Below are 18,005 nucleotides of genomic sequence, written 5' to 3'. Positions count from 1 at the left end.
GTGTGAAAACGGGGAAATGAGATAACCCGTGCGACTCGACAGCAGGAGGTATCACCCTCTGCGGGCTGCGCTGCTCCAGGCCCCGCGCCTCCGTCGGGTGTGCAGGTCTCAAAGCGCTTGGGTGGGTTTGGTGAGGTCTTTCACCCAAGAGTTGGTGTGGCTGAACCCACCTCTGCACAGGCAGCATGAGAGGGTCAAGTTTAAGTCAATTTTAAGTCCTGGGTCAATTTGAAATGTAACAGTTAGTTATTTTCAAATAACTTTACATTCAGGTTGGAGAGAATTATTAAGGTAATAATTGATGCAAAGTGTTTGTCATCTTGAGTTAATTTAACTTCTTTTAAAATTTGAGAAATTAAACGTCCTAAGAATTTAGGAGTGTAAAGAATTGGTCCTGCTTCCTTCCGCTCAAAAAAGGAAGGGTGTGGGTTATATCAAAGAACAACAAAGCAAATGAGGTATGTAAACAGGTGATCTTAAAACTCCTACTTATTAATACAAATAATATTATCATATAAGAGTACTCTTGTACTTTTTTATTACAGACACTGACTCATACAGGGAGGTGCTTAGGTATAGTCAGTCTCTTTCACGTTGATACTCATCTGTTATTTTTCTCATGAAAAAAGCGTTTGTGCCTTGTGTGGAAACACCTGAGAACTGACTGCAGTGTGTGTTAAAGTTTAAAACTTTTGTGTCTTCCTGAGAGCAGGCGATATTAGACAGTTATTGTTAAGCGCTGCAGCAGCAGTTGCAGGGGAAGGTTGTTATCATGATATTTATCGTGTGTATGTTGATGGTTCCTGCTGAGAGATCCTGAAAAATGATACTCTTGGACATTTAAAGAAAACAGTTCTGTAATGACGTTAGGATCAGCCCATTCATTTTATGCACAGAAGTTTAGTGTTGTGATTTATGATCTATAAATTCCTATGTTTAAGCTTGTCGTGCTTGGATTTTTTTTCTGATGTGAGTAGATCTCTTTAATACTTCCCTCCAGCCTTATTGTTCCTGTTCTGCAGTGTTTCTCCACACAAAACTCCACAGCTTCTGCCTTGATTGTGTTAAACAGATCAGGAAACAAAATCACGTGCTCTCAGTGTGTGTCTGTATGTCACTTTGTTTTTTGGGTTTTTTTTGACTTTGCTGTAAAATTACACAGTCGTAGCTGGAATGTTACATAAGTTGAACTGTGTTTCTTCTGCATGCTTGCTGTATATTGAATTCATGACCAAATTGGACAAGCACAGTAATTATACTAAAATAATATCAAGCTCTTTTGGCCAAAGAATTGCATCTGTGTATTGGTCTGCTGCTTAAATGTTTCCCCATTTTTAGTTAGTCATTTTGACATGAGCTTGAAAACAAACCAGAAAAATGAAACCCAGGGTTCTCCCAATAGAATCAAGTTTCAGGTCGATTTTGCTCCTGATAAATGCTCAAATTTATGTTCTCTTTAAAGGGAAGAGGACCAACAAAATGCAGGAAGTTGAAAAATGTCCAGTAATCAAAAAGTTTTCAACCTGAAAAAAAACATATAAATATTTTAAGTTTTACATCCCAGAGGGTGGAATGAGGAATAAGTGTAGGGAGGAAAAATCCAATCCTATTGAGAAGACCATCTGCTTTATATTTTAAGGTTGGGTAGCATAACTTCCCTTTTTCTGAAATACTGCCATATACACTGCCATGAGTATAACCTTAGTCAAGTTACATTGGCTAAATGAATAATCTTTTTAACATGTGGAACTAATTTTCTTAGGGTATTTTCCCCTCTCACTCCTTTTTCCTCCCTCTTCTCTGGTCCCTTGAAAAAGAAGACAAAAAAATCTGCCGGTTCTTGATTGCGTTTTTGGCAGTTACTCAGTTTTCCATAGTTTTCTATCCTTGCAAATGCCTGAAGTTTCCCAAGGAAACACGTTTATAAGAGCTGTGCTCTAGTTTGACTGTTTTCAAGCAATGTCGTACCTACTTCCCATCTCCCCTTCTGAATACGAGTCCTGAAACGATCCCAAAGGCTTTTACCTCCCACAGGCTAATAATAGTAGATGAACTATAAATGCTAACTGTGATGCTTTCTACCATCAAAATGAAGATCAAACCTGAATACCAGTTCTTCTTTTGTCCTCTGTGTTGCACAAAATGTTTTGCTCCAGTGCTGGCTGCAGACTGGGGAGCAGAGATGCGATGGGCCAGCTCAGCACGTGGCAGAAGATAACAGTAGCTTGTTGTGTAAATAGTGAATTGATAAGCAGTCTTAACTGAGATAAAAATTGGGAAGAGAGATGATGTCTTCCTGCTTAAAACCTTCTCAAATATTGGGGAATGTGAAGGTGTGTGTATGAGCACGCAGAGATACATGTCTGCAAACTCACACGCACTTGCATCTTGAGCGTCAGCAGGTTCTGTGTTCACTTTGCTTATGGAAAAGCTGTCTGGTAGTCTCGGCTTTTTCTCACAATTGATTTTTTTTTTTTTTTTCCCCACTAATTCCTCCTCATTTCAGGTAATCTTGTGTAAATTTTATAGCAAAACAAGCAAAATCATTTAAATGAACCTGCCAAAGGAGTCTTTCAAGTAATGATGTGGTTTAAAAACACTCCAGCAACGTAGATAACTGAGCACAGACCAGCTTTGCCCATTAGTGGCATAGAGAACTTCTCTGAGCAAAATGTAGATGGTAGGGGATGAACTGGGCCAGGACAGCAGAATCACAAGCTGTATGAGTCTGTATTTCCTCATTTTTTAATTGAAGGTGCTGCTGGTAGTGCCTGGTCTTCGAGGGGAGGCTGCCTACGCTCTGACCCCCACGGAAGCGCCGACCTGAGCTCAGGTTGAGAGCTCTGCATCACGTTTCTCTTTGTCTACCTGTCTGATAAAGATGTCTGTTGCTGCTTGATGAATAATGTAATGAAAAAAGCATTAATTAGTTAAATCCTTCCTGAAAACCTGTTATTTTCTGAAACTCCCTGAAAGAGAAAGGTATTTGCAGTGTGATGTTGGGATATTCCTTTTAGACGTGTAGCCGCCACGTGCGTCCCTGGGCTGAGCCGGGTCTGCAGTACTGGGCTGATGCCATCATTGCTCTCATCCGACTGGGCTCGCCTTTCGCTGTGTTTTCCTCCAATTTACTTTAGCTTCTTATATGTATATTGTAAATTCTTAGAGAAAAACACAAAGCATGTCCTTGATCTCTTGGGAACCCACTATTTAATGTTTCTCGGTTTTAGAAAATGGTAACAAAACATAACGTGATACGGCTTCAGACGTTGCAAAAATAAACTCCAGACAGAAGCCACAGGTTTCCCTCAAAACAATCTCACTTGGTGAGTTTCATCAGAAAGAGGATTTGTTATATATTTGTTTGCTCACCACTTTTTAAAACATTAACCTTTAAAATAAGAAACAGACCCTGGTTAGTAGCTGGTTGAAGTTTAAAAAGTATTGCAGCCCTGCTGAGCTAATACTGCATATATTTGACACATGTCCATTTTGCTACTGCTATTTTGTATACTTTTTTAATATTGTTGGGTTTTTTCATCCTGTCATTATCCAAATACGACAGGCAACAGCAGTCCTAAATCTGCTGAAAGATTTTTTTTTTTATCTTTTTTTAAAATGGCTTGTAGAATAGATGGTAAACCAGCTTCAGTGTATTTACAGCTCAGTGGATATTTTAGTAATCCTGTATTTGTTTTTCCTGATTCACTTTGTCTCTAAAATTGTTATTTTTGTCGGTAGGGAGATGGATTCGTATCTTGTCTGGCAAATAAAGTGATGTGCAAATGGTTGACTGCTCTGCAGAACAGTTGACGCTTGTACTTGGTTGGGGACCTTGGAGGTTTGGGGGTGGTGGCTTTTGTTTATTTTGATGCAGTGCTGGCAGTCAAACTGGGGGCTTTTGAAGTATTTTCTCACTGCAGTGCATTGCTGCTGAGTTCATTTTAATCTCAAGGAACTGAGGGAACAAGCCAGTTAATATTTTACTTTTTATGCTAAGCTTGGTTTAGAGTCATCTCCCAGATTTAAAACTGAGTTGCCTTTGGCTTCAAATTATGAATAAAAGTCTCCTAAGCCTTGTTTTGGCACAACACAAAGCTAAACCCGAGCTACCCCTTATCTCTGGCTTGGTGGGAAACCTGACTCCATCCTACCCGGAGTCGCAGGTTTGGGTGCTGTGCCCATTCATCACTGTCAGACCCACCTGTAGGAGGCATTGGATGGTGGTAGCCCAAATCTTCCCTGTCCTGGCCCCAAGGACCCCTGCCCTTGGATCCTCTCATCACTTCAGATTTATCTCGTTTATCAAATATTTATCCTGTTGTTCAAAGCTAAAAATGAGGCAGGCTGGTGGCACTGAGAAGCACTTGGTTGTGGTTAAAGTCATTAAAGGATATACCTAGATAGCACAGAAAAATATTTTCTAGGAAGTTGCAAGTGCTTTGTCCCAGACGGGTAATTAAAGAACTTAGGAAACCAAGAGTCTCTGAAGTGTTGAAAAATGTGTGTTTGTAAAACAAACCCCAGATTTCTCGGGACTCCATCCCGGCTGTGGCCATCCTCAGCAGGCTCGTAGGGATACATCACTTGGCTCTCCTGAAGCCTGCGTGTCCTGGAGCTGTCCTGGATCACCAGAAATCCCGCAGTGGTCCCTGCAGATACCGTGATTTTTCTCTTTCTAGGCTTCTGTTTGTGTAGCTAAATGCAAGCACTGCGTTCAGTAAGGGAAGGAGAGGATTAAGAGCATGAGTGATGTGCCGAGCGTCGTGCTGCAGGATTCAGGTGTTGCCAGAGGTGTGGGGGCCCCGGGGATGGCATAGGGCTTTGTGCTCAGCCCCTGCCTGCCCCATGGAGTTTAAATGTGAGTATAAAGCAGCAGGTGATAGATACAACCAGCCAGGCAAGTGTCATTTCTCTCTGAGCATCTCCAATGTTTGAGTCATTTGAAAAGAGAATTACAGCTTCACTGACTTTCCAATTTAGACATAGCTAAATCTGGAATTAATGTCATTTCTGCCGTTTGCTTTTGGAACAAAGTATGGAAAATGCAGACACTTCAAAACTTCTAACTTTGAAGAAGTTTTTGAGTTTTGTTTACTTCTTAGTGTTGTGTTTAAAACTGATGCTTTGGGGCAGAAATAGCTGAAGTGAATGAAGCCAGGTTTGCTGGGTGAGCTGTGGCAGCACAAAGGAAAAGTTGTAACAAAATGCTGGTTTCTAAACCGAATCTTGAAATTTAATTCAGGGTTTCGATTGGAAAAAAAAGTTGCTTTTGTTTCCTTATTTATTTATTTAAAGTCAAAAAGCTTTGTGGAAATCTGCTTGATGAAACCAAGCTGTTGGAGTAGTTGAAGCGCGCTGTGTGTGTGCAGGTGTGCGTGAGCATGACTGTGAAGCAACTGTTCTCAGCCCAGTATTGAAGAGAAGTGGTGGACAGCATAGAACATGTTTTGCCCTCTGCCGTGTGCAGCAAGAATAAAGCTGTTGTCTTTTTAAAAGATTTTTAAAGATTTGAGAATTCCTGAGAAAATTAATCTTTTTCACACAGTTGACCAATGTTCAGCAAGAACCTGAATATTTATAAAGATTATGACAAACTGCCAATAGCAAAAAGAGAAAAATGAAATAAAACGTTGTTTCAGGGCTTGAGGCGGGGTGTGATGAGGAGGTGTTGGGAGCGGTGGCGGGGATGCAGGTAGCCCCGTGTCTGGCCGAGAGGCTGGATGCTGAACCAGCGCAGCGGTTGCAGCCTTTGTGCGTCGTGAGAGTGAGTGGTGATGGGTTATGGCAAATAATCCTGGGTGAGCATCTCATTAAACATGTGTGTAATTGTTCCTCTTGGAGTGAACTTAGCCTGCTTCCATCTGCTAAACAGATTCAATTAAACAGTGAGGGGTGAGAAGAATAAGGTACAGATGCTAACGCGCTGGGTAAACTACGATGGGCAAGTTCTCCTCAATATTTAGACTATTTTTGTAAGTTTGTGGAGCTGACTTACTCTTGGGTCTGTGAAGTTCCCTTAACTTTGTTTGGAGGTTGCCACTTAGCTCTGTTTTTCTACTTCAGGTTAGATCACTTCTTAAGTTAGTGAAAGTAGCTTAAGTACAACAGGGAGATTTTTTTGGCTTTGGGTGAAATTCTGCCTAGGTTATTCTTGGAATAGGGAGCAGATATCCCAAGTAGTGGGACTGAACCCTGGTAGGGGCTGAGCAGGTAACTTGTAGCCCTGGGGAGCTCAGTGTGTAACGGCGCGTGTTTTCCTGGGTGGCTTCTCAATCCTTATTTAGTTTTTCTTGTTGGTTTAGGCTCATTGTCTGTGATGGCAGTTTGACTAACAGGCTCCTGCTACCCTCTCTCTGACAGGCACAGTGCTTTTAATTAAAAAAATAGAAGATACCATAATGTTATAGAGAACTTGGTTAAATTATAAATCTACCAAAAATAGGTTAAAAACCTAGACCAGTGGCCAAATAAATTCCTGCTGGCACTGTGACTCTCATATAACCATGTATAATGTTCTCTGGCATAATTTTGAAAGTTCATAAACATGGGTACGTGTTGAAGGGGTGGAGGAAGGGGTCAGCTTTGTGTTAAGGACAGAAAGCTCCATTCTCGGTAGCTGACAGTCTGTTTCCTCCTTGCTCCTTTTGATGTCTGGAGACTAAATGCTGCATGGAGAGAAAAATTCAATTCATTTAAAACATTTTGCATCAAAATGACATGCTTTAATGTATTTTCTTCTGATGTTTAAATTATCTTTTCATCTCATGAGGGGAAAAAAAAAAAAAAGCCAACATGTTTGTAGTTAAAGTACCCAAGCAGAACTTTAAACAAAGGTCTGGAAAAAGAGGAAGTCTCAATGTACGGGCAGTTTTTAAGAGTAGATGCCTTTTTTTTTTTTTTTTTTCTAACTCCCCACCCCCCCCTTCTTGGATCTCTCAGACTTGTAAGCCAAGGCAATTTATTGCTGCCCTTCCAAATGCTTCTTTAGAATTAAGAGTTCAAATTTTTGAAATTCCTGAAGCACTCAGGAGGGAGTGGGATAAGGGAAAGTGATGATCATAAGTGGAGCAGAGCACACCAAAGGGTTTTCCAGGCTAGATTTGCCAGTTATAGCTGCATATAGCCTTACTGGGAGGAAGTCAGTGAAACCTGCATCAAGAAAATTCTTGGCGTCATGGACCAATGATTACACTGGACTCAGATGAAATTTAAACTTCTTTAGTAGTTGCAGTTGTTATTGCTAATAATATGGAGAGCTGACTCTGGCTTATTGTGTTGCTGTAAACATGAGTCAGTAATTTCACAACTATCACGTCAAGGGAGGGACTCAACAGGGTCTTTACGAACCACTGTCTTTTGCCAGATGTGGCCATACCTACAGATTTATTGTCGTTTGACTTGACGCTGGTAGATGTAGAATCCACTCTGTCAGTGAAATCCCAGCTCCCTTGGAGGCTGGTAGAGGAAAAAACCCGTTGACTTATTTTTTAATTTTTTTTTATGTCTCCTCCACAATCTGGGAAGGAGTTCACCCTCTGCATTCTTTCTGCTTCTATCACTGATTTTTGGTATATTTGAAGTCGTAAAATGGATTTCCCGGTAGTTCACACTTTCCTACATGATGTGCAGAAGCTCCAGTAAACGTCACACTGGGTGCAATGTTAAAATTCCCTCTTGGACCTCCTGTTCCCCTGGAGCAGCCAGTGCAGCTCCTTTACGACTCAGATGGGCTCCTCATGCAGTTCTTTCTGTCGCAGGCGCTAACAGCATCTCCCAGGTTTGGACTGTGTTTTTGTAAAAAGCGCAGTGTGTTGCAAATACCCATGCCTGCAAGGAAGTTTCAGCATTTGAATAAGGATCTGCTTGGAAAATTACTTCAGCTTCTGTATTGGATGTCTTGCTTTTGTAGAGGATATTTGATAGATAGTGGGAAACTGGCCACTTATTTTTTTTATGAAACCTGCAAACCCTTGCTGCCCTTTGGTTACCCCCAAGCTTGCATGGGTTGGCACACACCTGAGCAGGAGGACAGGAGAAAGTCAGAAGATCCTTCATAAAGTAATGGACATTTTTTTTTTTCTGTTTTCCAATGTATAATGACCTAAGTAACCTTCACATATTACTATTGTGTTTATTGATAATGAATAAGCAACACTATTCCTGTTTTGTTCTCTCAAATCTGCATTACGCAGCCACTGCATATTGCTATTAAGGCAGATAACAAAGGAATATTTTAGGGACATTTGTAGGTTTTCCAGTGAGGATGGCCTCACTCTCCCGAAGGGGAAAACTGCCTTGGAAATGAGAAATCTTGGAAGGGAAACATGGGTATACCAGGCAGACTTTTCGGGAGTGCCATCAGTGTAACCCCAAATCCTTCCAATCTTATTTTTCAGTCTGGAAGCAGAATATTAACAAGATGTTGAGTGTTTTTTCCTCCATGTAGCCACTGTAAATAAACAGGGATGACAGTGTGGCTGTCACCTGTGGAGCCACTCACGTCCCTCTGGGAACAGATGGGAAGCTTTCCCAGAGGAGGACACAGCTCTCACTTCTATCTATTGATCCATCCTTTTTTTTTTTTTTTTGCCATTAGGGAGCTCAGTCTGGTTGTGTTCAAAAGTGGGCCTCATTTTTCTCTTTTGCAGATACCAAGTATGTCTAAATTGGGCTCACAGCCTCTCATGTGTTAGCTGGAAACGACATGTACTTTTAAAAATAGTTATGTCAGGTTAAATGTTTAGCACTAGAGAACGGTCGTTGTTTGCACCGCAGTAGCTTTCTAATGTGAAACACCTTTTTTAGCACCTTATGTCAGTTTAATAAATTAACAGCTGTTTTGAAAAAAACCTGTTGTGTCTTTGCCTTCAAAAACAAATGCAGCTTCTTCATGCGGATCCACAAGCAGGTATAGGGAGACATTATTTCCCTTGAGTAAGACCCCCTGGCATTAGAGACTCCCCAGGTGAAACAGGCCTTTTCTGACACCCGTTTCCTCCCCCATGCACCTTTTGGAGCTGCTTTAATGTGATGTTTATGATGAAACCTCTCTCACGCATCCTTTCTGATTTTTCTTGCAGAGGATATTCAACTCCTTCGTGTACACAGAGAAAATATCGAATGGAGAAAGTGAAGTTCAACAGGTGAGTCCAAAAGCCCCTTCCCACCCCCTGCTGCCGGCTGGCAGCGTTACAGAGGTGGAGTCAGCTAGAAATTACACTTCTGCCTGGATTTATTGTGGCCACTTCCCTAGCATCCAGCACATCAGATAACAATGAATGGAATATAAATGGAGATGGGGGTATATGGGCTGATTATGTATTTGAGAGTTTTGCATTGCCATGAAAAGGCTTTCCATCTGCTTTGTGTGCGTCCCTCCCTTCGAAACAAAAGAGCAGAGGCAGAGCTGGGGCCCTCGTGTAGTATCTCACATTAATTGACTGGTTTTCATGTTGGAAGTGTCTCTTTTAAAATTGTTTTAATTCAAAGCAAAACCACTAACTGTTTATGAATGCGGAAATGGTATTGATTGCTTTGTGTAAATATGGGACAGCTACAGCCTCATGCATAACAGTTGTGGCTGAGAGGTTTCTGTGATTTTTGTGGGGGCTTTTTTTACAGAAACACATTTGAACATTTAACTCTTCAATTTAACGTTGAGGTGATACATCTCAACACATGGGCTGTTTGCATTTTAATACAGTCCTACATTTGGAAGATTAATTTTGGATCAATTTTAAAACAGATCAAATAGATCGTGTTTTCTTCTTTAAGAAATGAGGGTACCAATTCTGTATGCTCACAACTGCACCTTCGTGCTAAACTGATGAGTTTTGGTAGAAGAGGCAGCCACTGCCCTGCATGGCTTGCCTGGGCATCCGAACAAAGAACTGCCTTTTCCTTCCAGTTTAAGCATGGACTCACTTGCGCAACCTTCAGCGAGTAACCTGACCTTCCTAGACCCCTATCAAACCAGTTTTAATGTTCAGTAAACACAAAAGTGCCTTAGAGTGGGGCTTTCCCTGGGGAAAAGGGAATAGCTCTTCAGCCCTGCAGCTAGCCTGGTTTGTGCATGAGCTGCTGTCGCTGGTTTCCAAGAGTGTATCAGTACACTGCATGCTCGTGTGCATTAAAACTGGTCATGTAATATAAACAAATTAACACTCTTAAATTATGTTTAGTGTAAATAGTAAAACTCCCAGACTTTTCTTTCCCAAGGAAAAAGTCAAAGCAGTGCTGGATCAAATGGGATTGTGAATCCCTGCAGACTGTATTTAAACTTTTGGAGAGTTTTCATTGGAGAGCAGGGCTCAGCTCCTTTTCTATTTCTGAAGAAATATGGTGGCTTTTGATGGGATTATAGTTAACGTAGGAATTAAATTAATTTGCAGAAAGTGGAATAGTTCAGGAAAAGTTCCACTGACAGTGGATTTCTCTTAAACCAAAACCAAGTCTTCGGCGTAGAAGCTTTGTCCCATACTGCCATTAAATTGAAGTGTGTAACAACGTTAACAGAAAAATTTGATAAATATAAGAGCATGTGAATAATGATCTAGGATTTAAATGAGACTTTTAGATTGACATCATACAAATTTTAAGATGTATCTCTTGTGCGTGTTATCGTAAGGATGACAAGGTTTGTGTTTAGAAAAAAACCATCAAAGTTCACCTTTGATACTGCTTGTGTCTGTGTTAGATGTTTGTTTGATGGGATACAGATATGTGTGGGAAACAACAGAAGAAAACAGAGCAATGCATTAATCCTAGTAAACTACCCTAATTCTGGTATTAACAATTTCTTGACCCTGCAGATAATAGTGTCTCAACTGTAGTAATAGATGTTAGGCTTTACAGGAGGTTTTTCCTAGTTCTGGTTAGGTAGAAGACATTTGATGCAAGTTTTTCTTGAAGCTTGATCATTTTATGGTCTGTACTGCATGTTCTATTTGGTTGTAGAACATTTCTGATTCTCAAGCATCACAGCTGAGATCATCACCTATAATACAAAAAATACGGGGAGGGGTAAATAAGCCAGGAGGATGTTCCCTCTTCTGGTTTCAATCCCACTGCCTGACTTTGTTATGCCACCTTTCCCACTTCGCTTCTCAAGTGAATTGTGCAGAAAACCTTCCATGCCTTTAATAATTATTCTTATTCTCTCCTGGGTTTGTTTGGTTTCTGCTCCCCCCCCCCCCCCCGCCCCCATTTTTTTCTTCTTTTTTTATTAAGCGGTCACCAGCGTGAATGTCATGACATGGGGGCAGCAGATGTGCCGCTAATGTTGTATTAGAACCCTTCAGTTATTTTTTAATCTCCTCTCTTCCAAGTAAGCCCCCAAATTATTTTTCTTTTTTGACAACCTCTAACTGGAGAACACATAATTAAGAAGAGGTTATATGGAACCAAGTATAACGACATCCTATTCTCTTCATATAAGTGGTACCTTTTTTCCCCTGGAGGTCCAGATACATGTGGCTGTGTGTTTGAGTAGTTCATTTTGTATTGCTGTTATGAATTTATACGATTTTGATGTGTGTTCCTATTACTAATTTGGCCATACATTTATTTTTTTGGTTGATGTATCAGTGAAATATTGTAAATTAAAAAAAAAAAAAAGATGCCCGAATTATGATCCCATAGAAGAAATTTGCTGCTTGAAAGATGTTATGCAGTTGGTGATGCTGGATCATTGGTTTACGTGGTGCTAAAGGTCAGATGTGCACGAACGGGGATGGTTCAGGGGTGTGGGCAGGAGATGCGTGCCATGCTCGGCGTGATGCTGGAGCCCACTGTCCACTCCCGGGAGGCTTCAGCTTCCCTGTGAACGTGCACAGGTGGGTGCTTGCCTGCAAAGGGACCATGAAAGGGTAATTGTCGCCCGACTTTAAAAGCTTAAATCTGAAACCATCCCAACATCTTAAAAGAAGGGTTTGCTGGCTTTCACGTCGCCAGCATGACTTTTTTTCTTGAGGATTTCTGGGTGGTCTGCACACTGCAAAAGGGCCATGTGGGCTAGATTATACGTATCAGATGGCTTTTGAAAGCCAAAAGTGTTTTTGGGAAACCAAGAAACTGGATTAAAACTTCTTTGAAGTCTCCACTATCGATTCTCCACTTAGGAAAAGACGCTGCTTGTTTCCCAGCCACAGATGTACGTATTCACCCTAAGTAGATATAAATAACTGTCTAAACACTGTAGGTAGTGTGATGAATTCGGAGCTGTCAGAGGAGAAAAACGAGGCCCCGGTGAAGCGTAATTACTGTGGTTAAAAGCTCAACAGTGAAGTGGATAGAAGAATAATTGAGCACTTCTGTTTCATTAATAACCAGGTCTTTTAGCCCTAATGAATCACAAGCAATATAACTGGAGTTTTATGAGTAAGAGTAGTACATCGAATGGGATCGTCTTGAGCAAATGCAAACAAATGTAAGCAAATTAAATCCCCTGTCGCTCATTCCTGGTTTTGTCATTCATTAACATTTTCTTAACAACTGATACCCAAAGGCAATTAATTACTGTTCTATGTCAGCTGGGATTTTTTTCTGACAGACCACTGAATTGTTGTGGGGGGTGTCCTTTTCTTTTTTATACCAAACTGTGTAAATAATGACTTTCAGTTTGTTGAGAAAGTGAAAAACTACAGCTGTTGGCCTTCAGGCCTAACTATTTAATACGCTTGGCTTTCTTCATGCCACACAAGGAGTGGTTTACCTTTTGACGTTAAACTGCTTACTCTTTTAAGGTCTACAGTTAGAGAATTACTATTGTATGTAACAGATAAAACCTTTTTTTGCTTTGAATAGATTATTAAAAATTGGATGGCTGTTGCCAAAAGTAACTTGGATTCCTTTCCTGTAAGTTACTTCAATATCAGAGAACTTGCATACAATATGAAAATTTAGTGGTGTGAACTAGTGATCTAAATAAAGTGGAAGATGATTAGTTTTATTAGGGGGAAATCTAATTTAGCTGTTTCAAGGAAGTCAGCGTGTGTTCAGCGACCTGCCAGACATCTGGTTTCTGCGGTACAGGGAATATAAAACTGGGCTCCAAGGAGGAGAGAGGACGGTGACACAGACTTGAGCAGGAGCATATTTACCAGCTTCATTCAGAAAAGTCTTGATACCCTGAACTCTGGCAGAGAAGTTGGAGCAGAGCAGCAACAGCATCTCTGTGGACAGAAATTCATAATAATTTCTTCTATTTCTGTCTGTCCATGCATCCTGGGGAAAGAAGCAGTAGCAAATAAAGTAATTAAATTAGTTGGGATCAACTGTAAATATGCATATGTCAGCTGAAAATCACCTTGCTGGAATATCCCTGGGAATATTAATTTCTGTTTAAAGGCTGGGAAGGACAGGGACAGAGGGAGGTTTTAATTTAGAATAAGCAGATGCACAAGCGATAAGATATGTCTGTTGTCGTTAGATTTTTACTTGTTGAACGTATCCTTCTCTCCATGTAACTCCTGTGTTTAGAGCTAGAAGACTGTCATTCCTTTTCCTTCTAGCTCCTTCAGAGCGTAATTATCAGCCATAAAAATAGCAATAATAGCCTAGAGAATCACTTTTGTATAAATCTGCTAGGAGCTGGTAAGAAACCGAAGGAAGTTTAGTTGGGAGGTTCAGGAACAGAATTGTGAGACAAACCACTGTTTTTTACAGGTATGCAATTTTATTTCTAGTAGAACCAGATTACCAGTCATATTTTTTTTGAGAAATGGTATATAGAAAAATAAATCCCCCAAAGCTGAAATCTTTAATGATTTGGGATTGAGTAAATTGTGTCTGCCACAAAAATGTCTTTTGCAGTAATACAAAGCATTCTTCTTGCAATACAATATGTTTTTAATTCAGAAATGCTTATATTTCAGAGTTATAAAAGCTGAGACTTGAAGATTTTAAGGGTCTTTTCCAGCCTAAATGATTCTGTGACTCTAAATCAAATGGTTAAAGGAAAATTAGAAATCAAATGATAATCTGAAGTGAAACTTCTGTGGTTGTTTTATTTAAACTTTGCTACATGAATATCTACACGTATTTGTTGTCAATCTGATAGAGAACTTTTTGTGTGAATTTGGGGACTACAAACTGAAAGATCCACTGATCAGAGTTTTGCTTTGCATTGCTCTTCTATTCCTGGTGGACAAAAATGATTTCATATATTGATTTTGCTGTCACACTTGGGTAAGTTCAGTGAAGTGTGTGTTATTCGTTGGAGATAGAACAATTAGAAATCTTGCGTGAGTGGGATACAGCTGCTGAGGAATTTTCACCCTGGCAGGACACTCATTTTTTGAGATACTTTTAAATATATAGCACCATTTACAGACAACATCAGCTTTAGTTCTGAAAATATGGTGAAGGATGGAAGTTGTGCCTTCTAAATTGAATCGGACACAGGCACTCACTGAATTTGGGACAGCTCTCTTTAAAGAGCAAGTAGCCGTTTCGCAAACTCGGGTGACTTTGTAGCACATGTAGAGGAATAGACTAAGGCAAATAAAAGTCCCAGGTGGTATTAATATTATGGATTTCTTTCACTGCATCCTTGTGTGTTGGGCTGCTGTCATCTTCTGGTTTCTGGAGGACTTCCACACAGCCCATGTGAAACTTGTTAGATAATGCACCACTTTTTCTAAGCCTACTTCAGAGCCAGACCTCTCTTGGTTTGGTTTTTGGCTTTTTGCTTCTTCTGTTACCAACTGCCAGGTGGTAGGATTACATTCAGAGCCATAGCTATTCCTTGTTTCTCCTTGTTTCTCTTTGCCATCTGAGTTGTATTCTATTAGTTGTGGGGTTTTTAATAAGCTGTGGGAAGGGACACAGCTATCTCTACCATGTTTTGCTCTCTACATGTTCCTTGCCAAGGACAGCATCACATCAGACACCAGCCACGCACAAGATGTTCTCTGTTCTTTCAGGAAATGTATTTGTAATAAAAATAATTAATATGTGAGTTTAAGGAGCTTCTTTGCAGTCTCACTAATGAAAGGACTCCTCATCATCTGATTTAGTTTACTTATTTTTTACCAAGATGGCATGTCTTTCTAAAATTAAGCTATGCCTCAGCCTGGAAGGACAGGCTTGCTGCAGGGACAGTGCTGGTGAAGGACGTGGGCCATCAACAGCCTGCCTGGCTTTACAGCACCGGTACTGGTGAGACAGATGAACGCATTTGCTGCCTCTGTCACCGAAGTAGAAAAATGCATCTCCCTCACTGTTCTCCGTCGTGGCAGGAGGAAGGATGCTTTTGGCCACTGTCGCGTGTCAGCGGTCGGTGCCCATGGCTGACAGCTTTGACAGTCGCACCGATCCAGCGCCAGACTCCTGCAAAACCAGCACAGCAGCCTCAGAGAAACCAAACATTGTTCTCCTGGGCAACGTAGTCAAAACAGGGTCCTGATGTGCCTGCCTCAGGTGTTTTGTAGAAGTGGTAAGAGCAAGCTCTGCACTTGCCATAAGCGCTTTCCTCTTGGCCGGCGAGGTGCAGCGTGGTAAGACCTGGCATGTCAGTGTGCTGCGCTTTAGGTGAGGCTGGGTTTTTTTTGTTTGTTTGTTTTTGGACTGGGCAATGAGCTTTTGAACTCTTGAGAAAAGAGGGAGCAGGTTTTGTAAACAGTAACTGATGAGACTGTTTGGGGCTCCTCATTTAGAACTGCTGTTCATCCCTTCCAAGGTGGAGGAGACATCGCAGCACTACCTGGTAGCGATGTAAGCGTGGATTAAAGGACAGCCACTGCAACCCCTGATCTTTCAGTTTGTGACTTGTCCCATGTCACTCAAAGCATGGCAGCTGGCAACAGGCATGGTTTGAATTTCCAGAGGAAATATATCAGTGTGCTGAAAAACCCTAGATTGTGCTGTTGAGCATGACATCTTCCTGGCTATGAAAAGTGATATGCTCACAAGATGTTGAATTTTATGATGATTAATTGTAGCTTTGTGATTAAAGGCGATGCATACTGTGTTGAATGTATTTTCAGAATAACTTTCAGGCACTGTGGCCCTTTCTCTAGTTTTTGTTGTGCACCATGTTTGACATCTCCTTCCTTTGACTGAACCTTGGGAAGCTTTGCTGAAATTACTAGCTGGTGGAAAGCCTCAGATAAGTCCCGATTCTTTAAAGAAGTGCACATTGGAAAGTAGTTTCCTGCATCCTGATTGCATGCTCAAGAGTGTATTTTCAGTGTCATCCAGAGGAGTAGGAATGGTTTGAATCTGTTAAAGCAGAGGTGTGGGAAGAAGCTGGTGGCAATTCTATGATCCTTTCTCGGGCCATGTCCCTGCTGACCTCTGTGTTCTTCTGGGTTTGTACAGAAGCAGTGGTTTCTTCAAGAGCCAAGCAGGTTAGGAATAAATATGTTTAAAATTTTCTAGAATAAGAATCTGTGGATGCACAGTAGTATTAAGCTGTGATACAGGGGAAGGAGTGCCTGGTGGATGTTGAAGAAAGGTACTTTTGTTCCAGGTTCTTCTGGTTCACAGAGGGGATTTAACAATAAAAATACTAACTAAACTCTTGAATGTGTAAGCAATAATTTTTGAGGAGCCCGGCAGTGTTAAATCCCCATGGGTGAGTCCATTATGGCATCCGTGCCTGTCAACCTCATTGATACATATTTTATACACAGTCTTGAAAACATTAAAAATACCTTGGCTTTTAAGATACAGCCAGAAATAAAACCTAACCTTGGAGCTCTGCTTTCCCTCAGTGCTCCCTGAAAAGGGAAGACTTCAGAGCTGTGGAGCTTTGAGGGGAACGAAGCTTTTAAAAAAAAAAAAAAAAAGCTCGAGGGAGCTATGCAAATGAGGAAAATGTCTCTGGGAAAATTAGAGAACCTCACTGATGTTGTGATGAAAGGTTGTCAGTGGAGATGGTGACAATTGAAGTGCATTACCCATGGGTGCTGCGGTAATAGAAACAGGTGTTACCGTCCAACCTGTCTGCAAACTGAAATGCTTTGGCTGCATGCCAGCTGTCAAAAAAAATACATTAAAAAAATCGAGCTAATGGCTGCATTGTTTGGAGCGAGCACTCATTTCTTATTATTCAGTTCCTTAAAATTAAGGAGGAAATACAGAAATCTGAAAAAAAGATGAGGAATTCTGAGCAAGGCTTCCCCCAGCCTTTCTTTTTAAAATGAGGTGAAGAGCACTTTGAGAATTGACCCAAGAATAATAGCATTTTATGTCAATCTCAGGGTATCCAGATCTATTTTAGTCTCCATTAAAATAGGGGATTTTGAGCATTTCTGTGGGAGCAGGAAATGCCTGTCATACTTGGTACCTACCCAAGGGTATACCTGAGCATGGGATGTCAGCTACTGCCCCTTTTATGTGCCTGATTCAGGACACAGTTTTCCATTTTGCCTTAAAAATGTTTTAAACAATTATGTTAGGATGGTTTCATAGTTCGGTGCTCTGTCCTTTTGTTATTTGTTATCTCTTTCTTTCAGTACCTTTGAGGTTTCGTAACCAGTGTGGTGTGGGTCTTGCATCCATCAGTATGCAACGGCTATTCAGCTCTAGGCAGGTGAAAAAAAGCAGGGTGTGTGTTGGAAAAATAGTGATCTTTTGGTTAAAGATTTGGGGTTTTTTTTATTTAGAAAAATGAGAAGCTGATTTAAGCCTGCAGCTTTTATTCTGACAGGCTCTAGCAACGGAGTGCATCACTTTGCAAACTGAATGATGTTTCTGAGCTAATGATGTGAGTGTGCATGCATGCATGGGCACGCAAGGCATAGATGAGGAGCTAGGAAGTATGTATTATTTTTTGCTGTTGTTTTAATCACTGAGAGCTGGAATGCCTGTTCACTGTCATGGATTTTTGTGCTCCAGTGAAGTCCAACTATGGAATTAAAATTAAGTTAGTTTTGTTAGGCTTTATCTGGGTTATACTTCTCAATTTGATGAATTAGAACCATTTGGTTCTAGTAATTTTTCAGCTGATTGGAGTGTTACCCATAGTTTCTTAACATGGTTTATTCATTGTAATCAAT

The 18,005-nt window shown here is 40.7% G+C and overlaps 1 protein-coding gene across 2 annotated transcripts in view; it reads left to right on the top strand.

Moving 5' to 3' along the window:
* The window catches only part of CACHD1 (cache domain containing 1), a 111,479-nt gene that overhangs the window by 30,012 nt on the left and 63,462 nt on the right, over positions 1-18,005 (top strand). For both annotated transcript variants that reach the window (XM_074875836.1, XM_074875837.1), the window contains exon 2: positions 9,084-9,146. In XM_074875836.1, the coding sequence (XP_074731937.1) occupies positions 9,084-9,146 (63 nt within the window). The remainder of the gene's footprint in view (positions 1-9,083; positions 9,147-18,005) is intronic.

The sequence above is a fragment of the Strix uralensis genome, chromosome 8 (genome assembly GCF_047716275.1).
Source record: "Strix uralensis isolate ZFMK-TIS-50842 chromosome 8, bStrUra1, whole genome shotgun sequence".
Taxonomy (NCBI): Eukaryota; Metazoa; Chordata; class Aves; order Strigiformes; family Strigidae; genus Strix; species Strix uralensis.
This window is presented reverse-complemented; position numbering and strand designations above follow the sequence as displayed.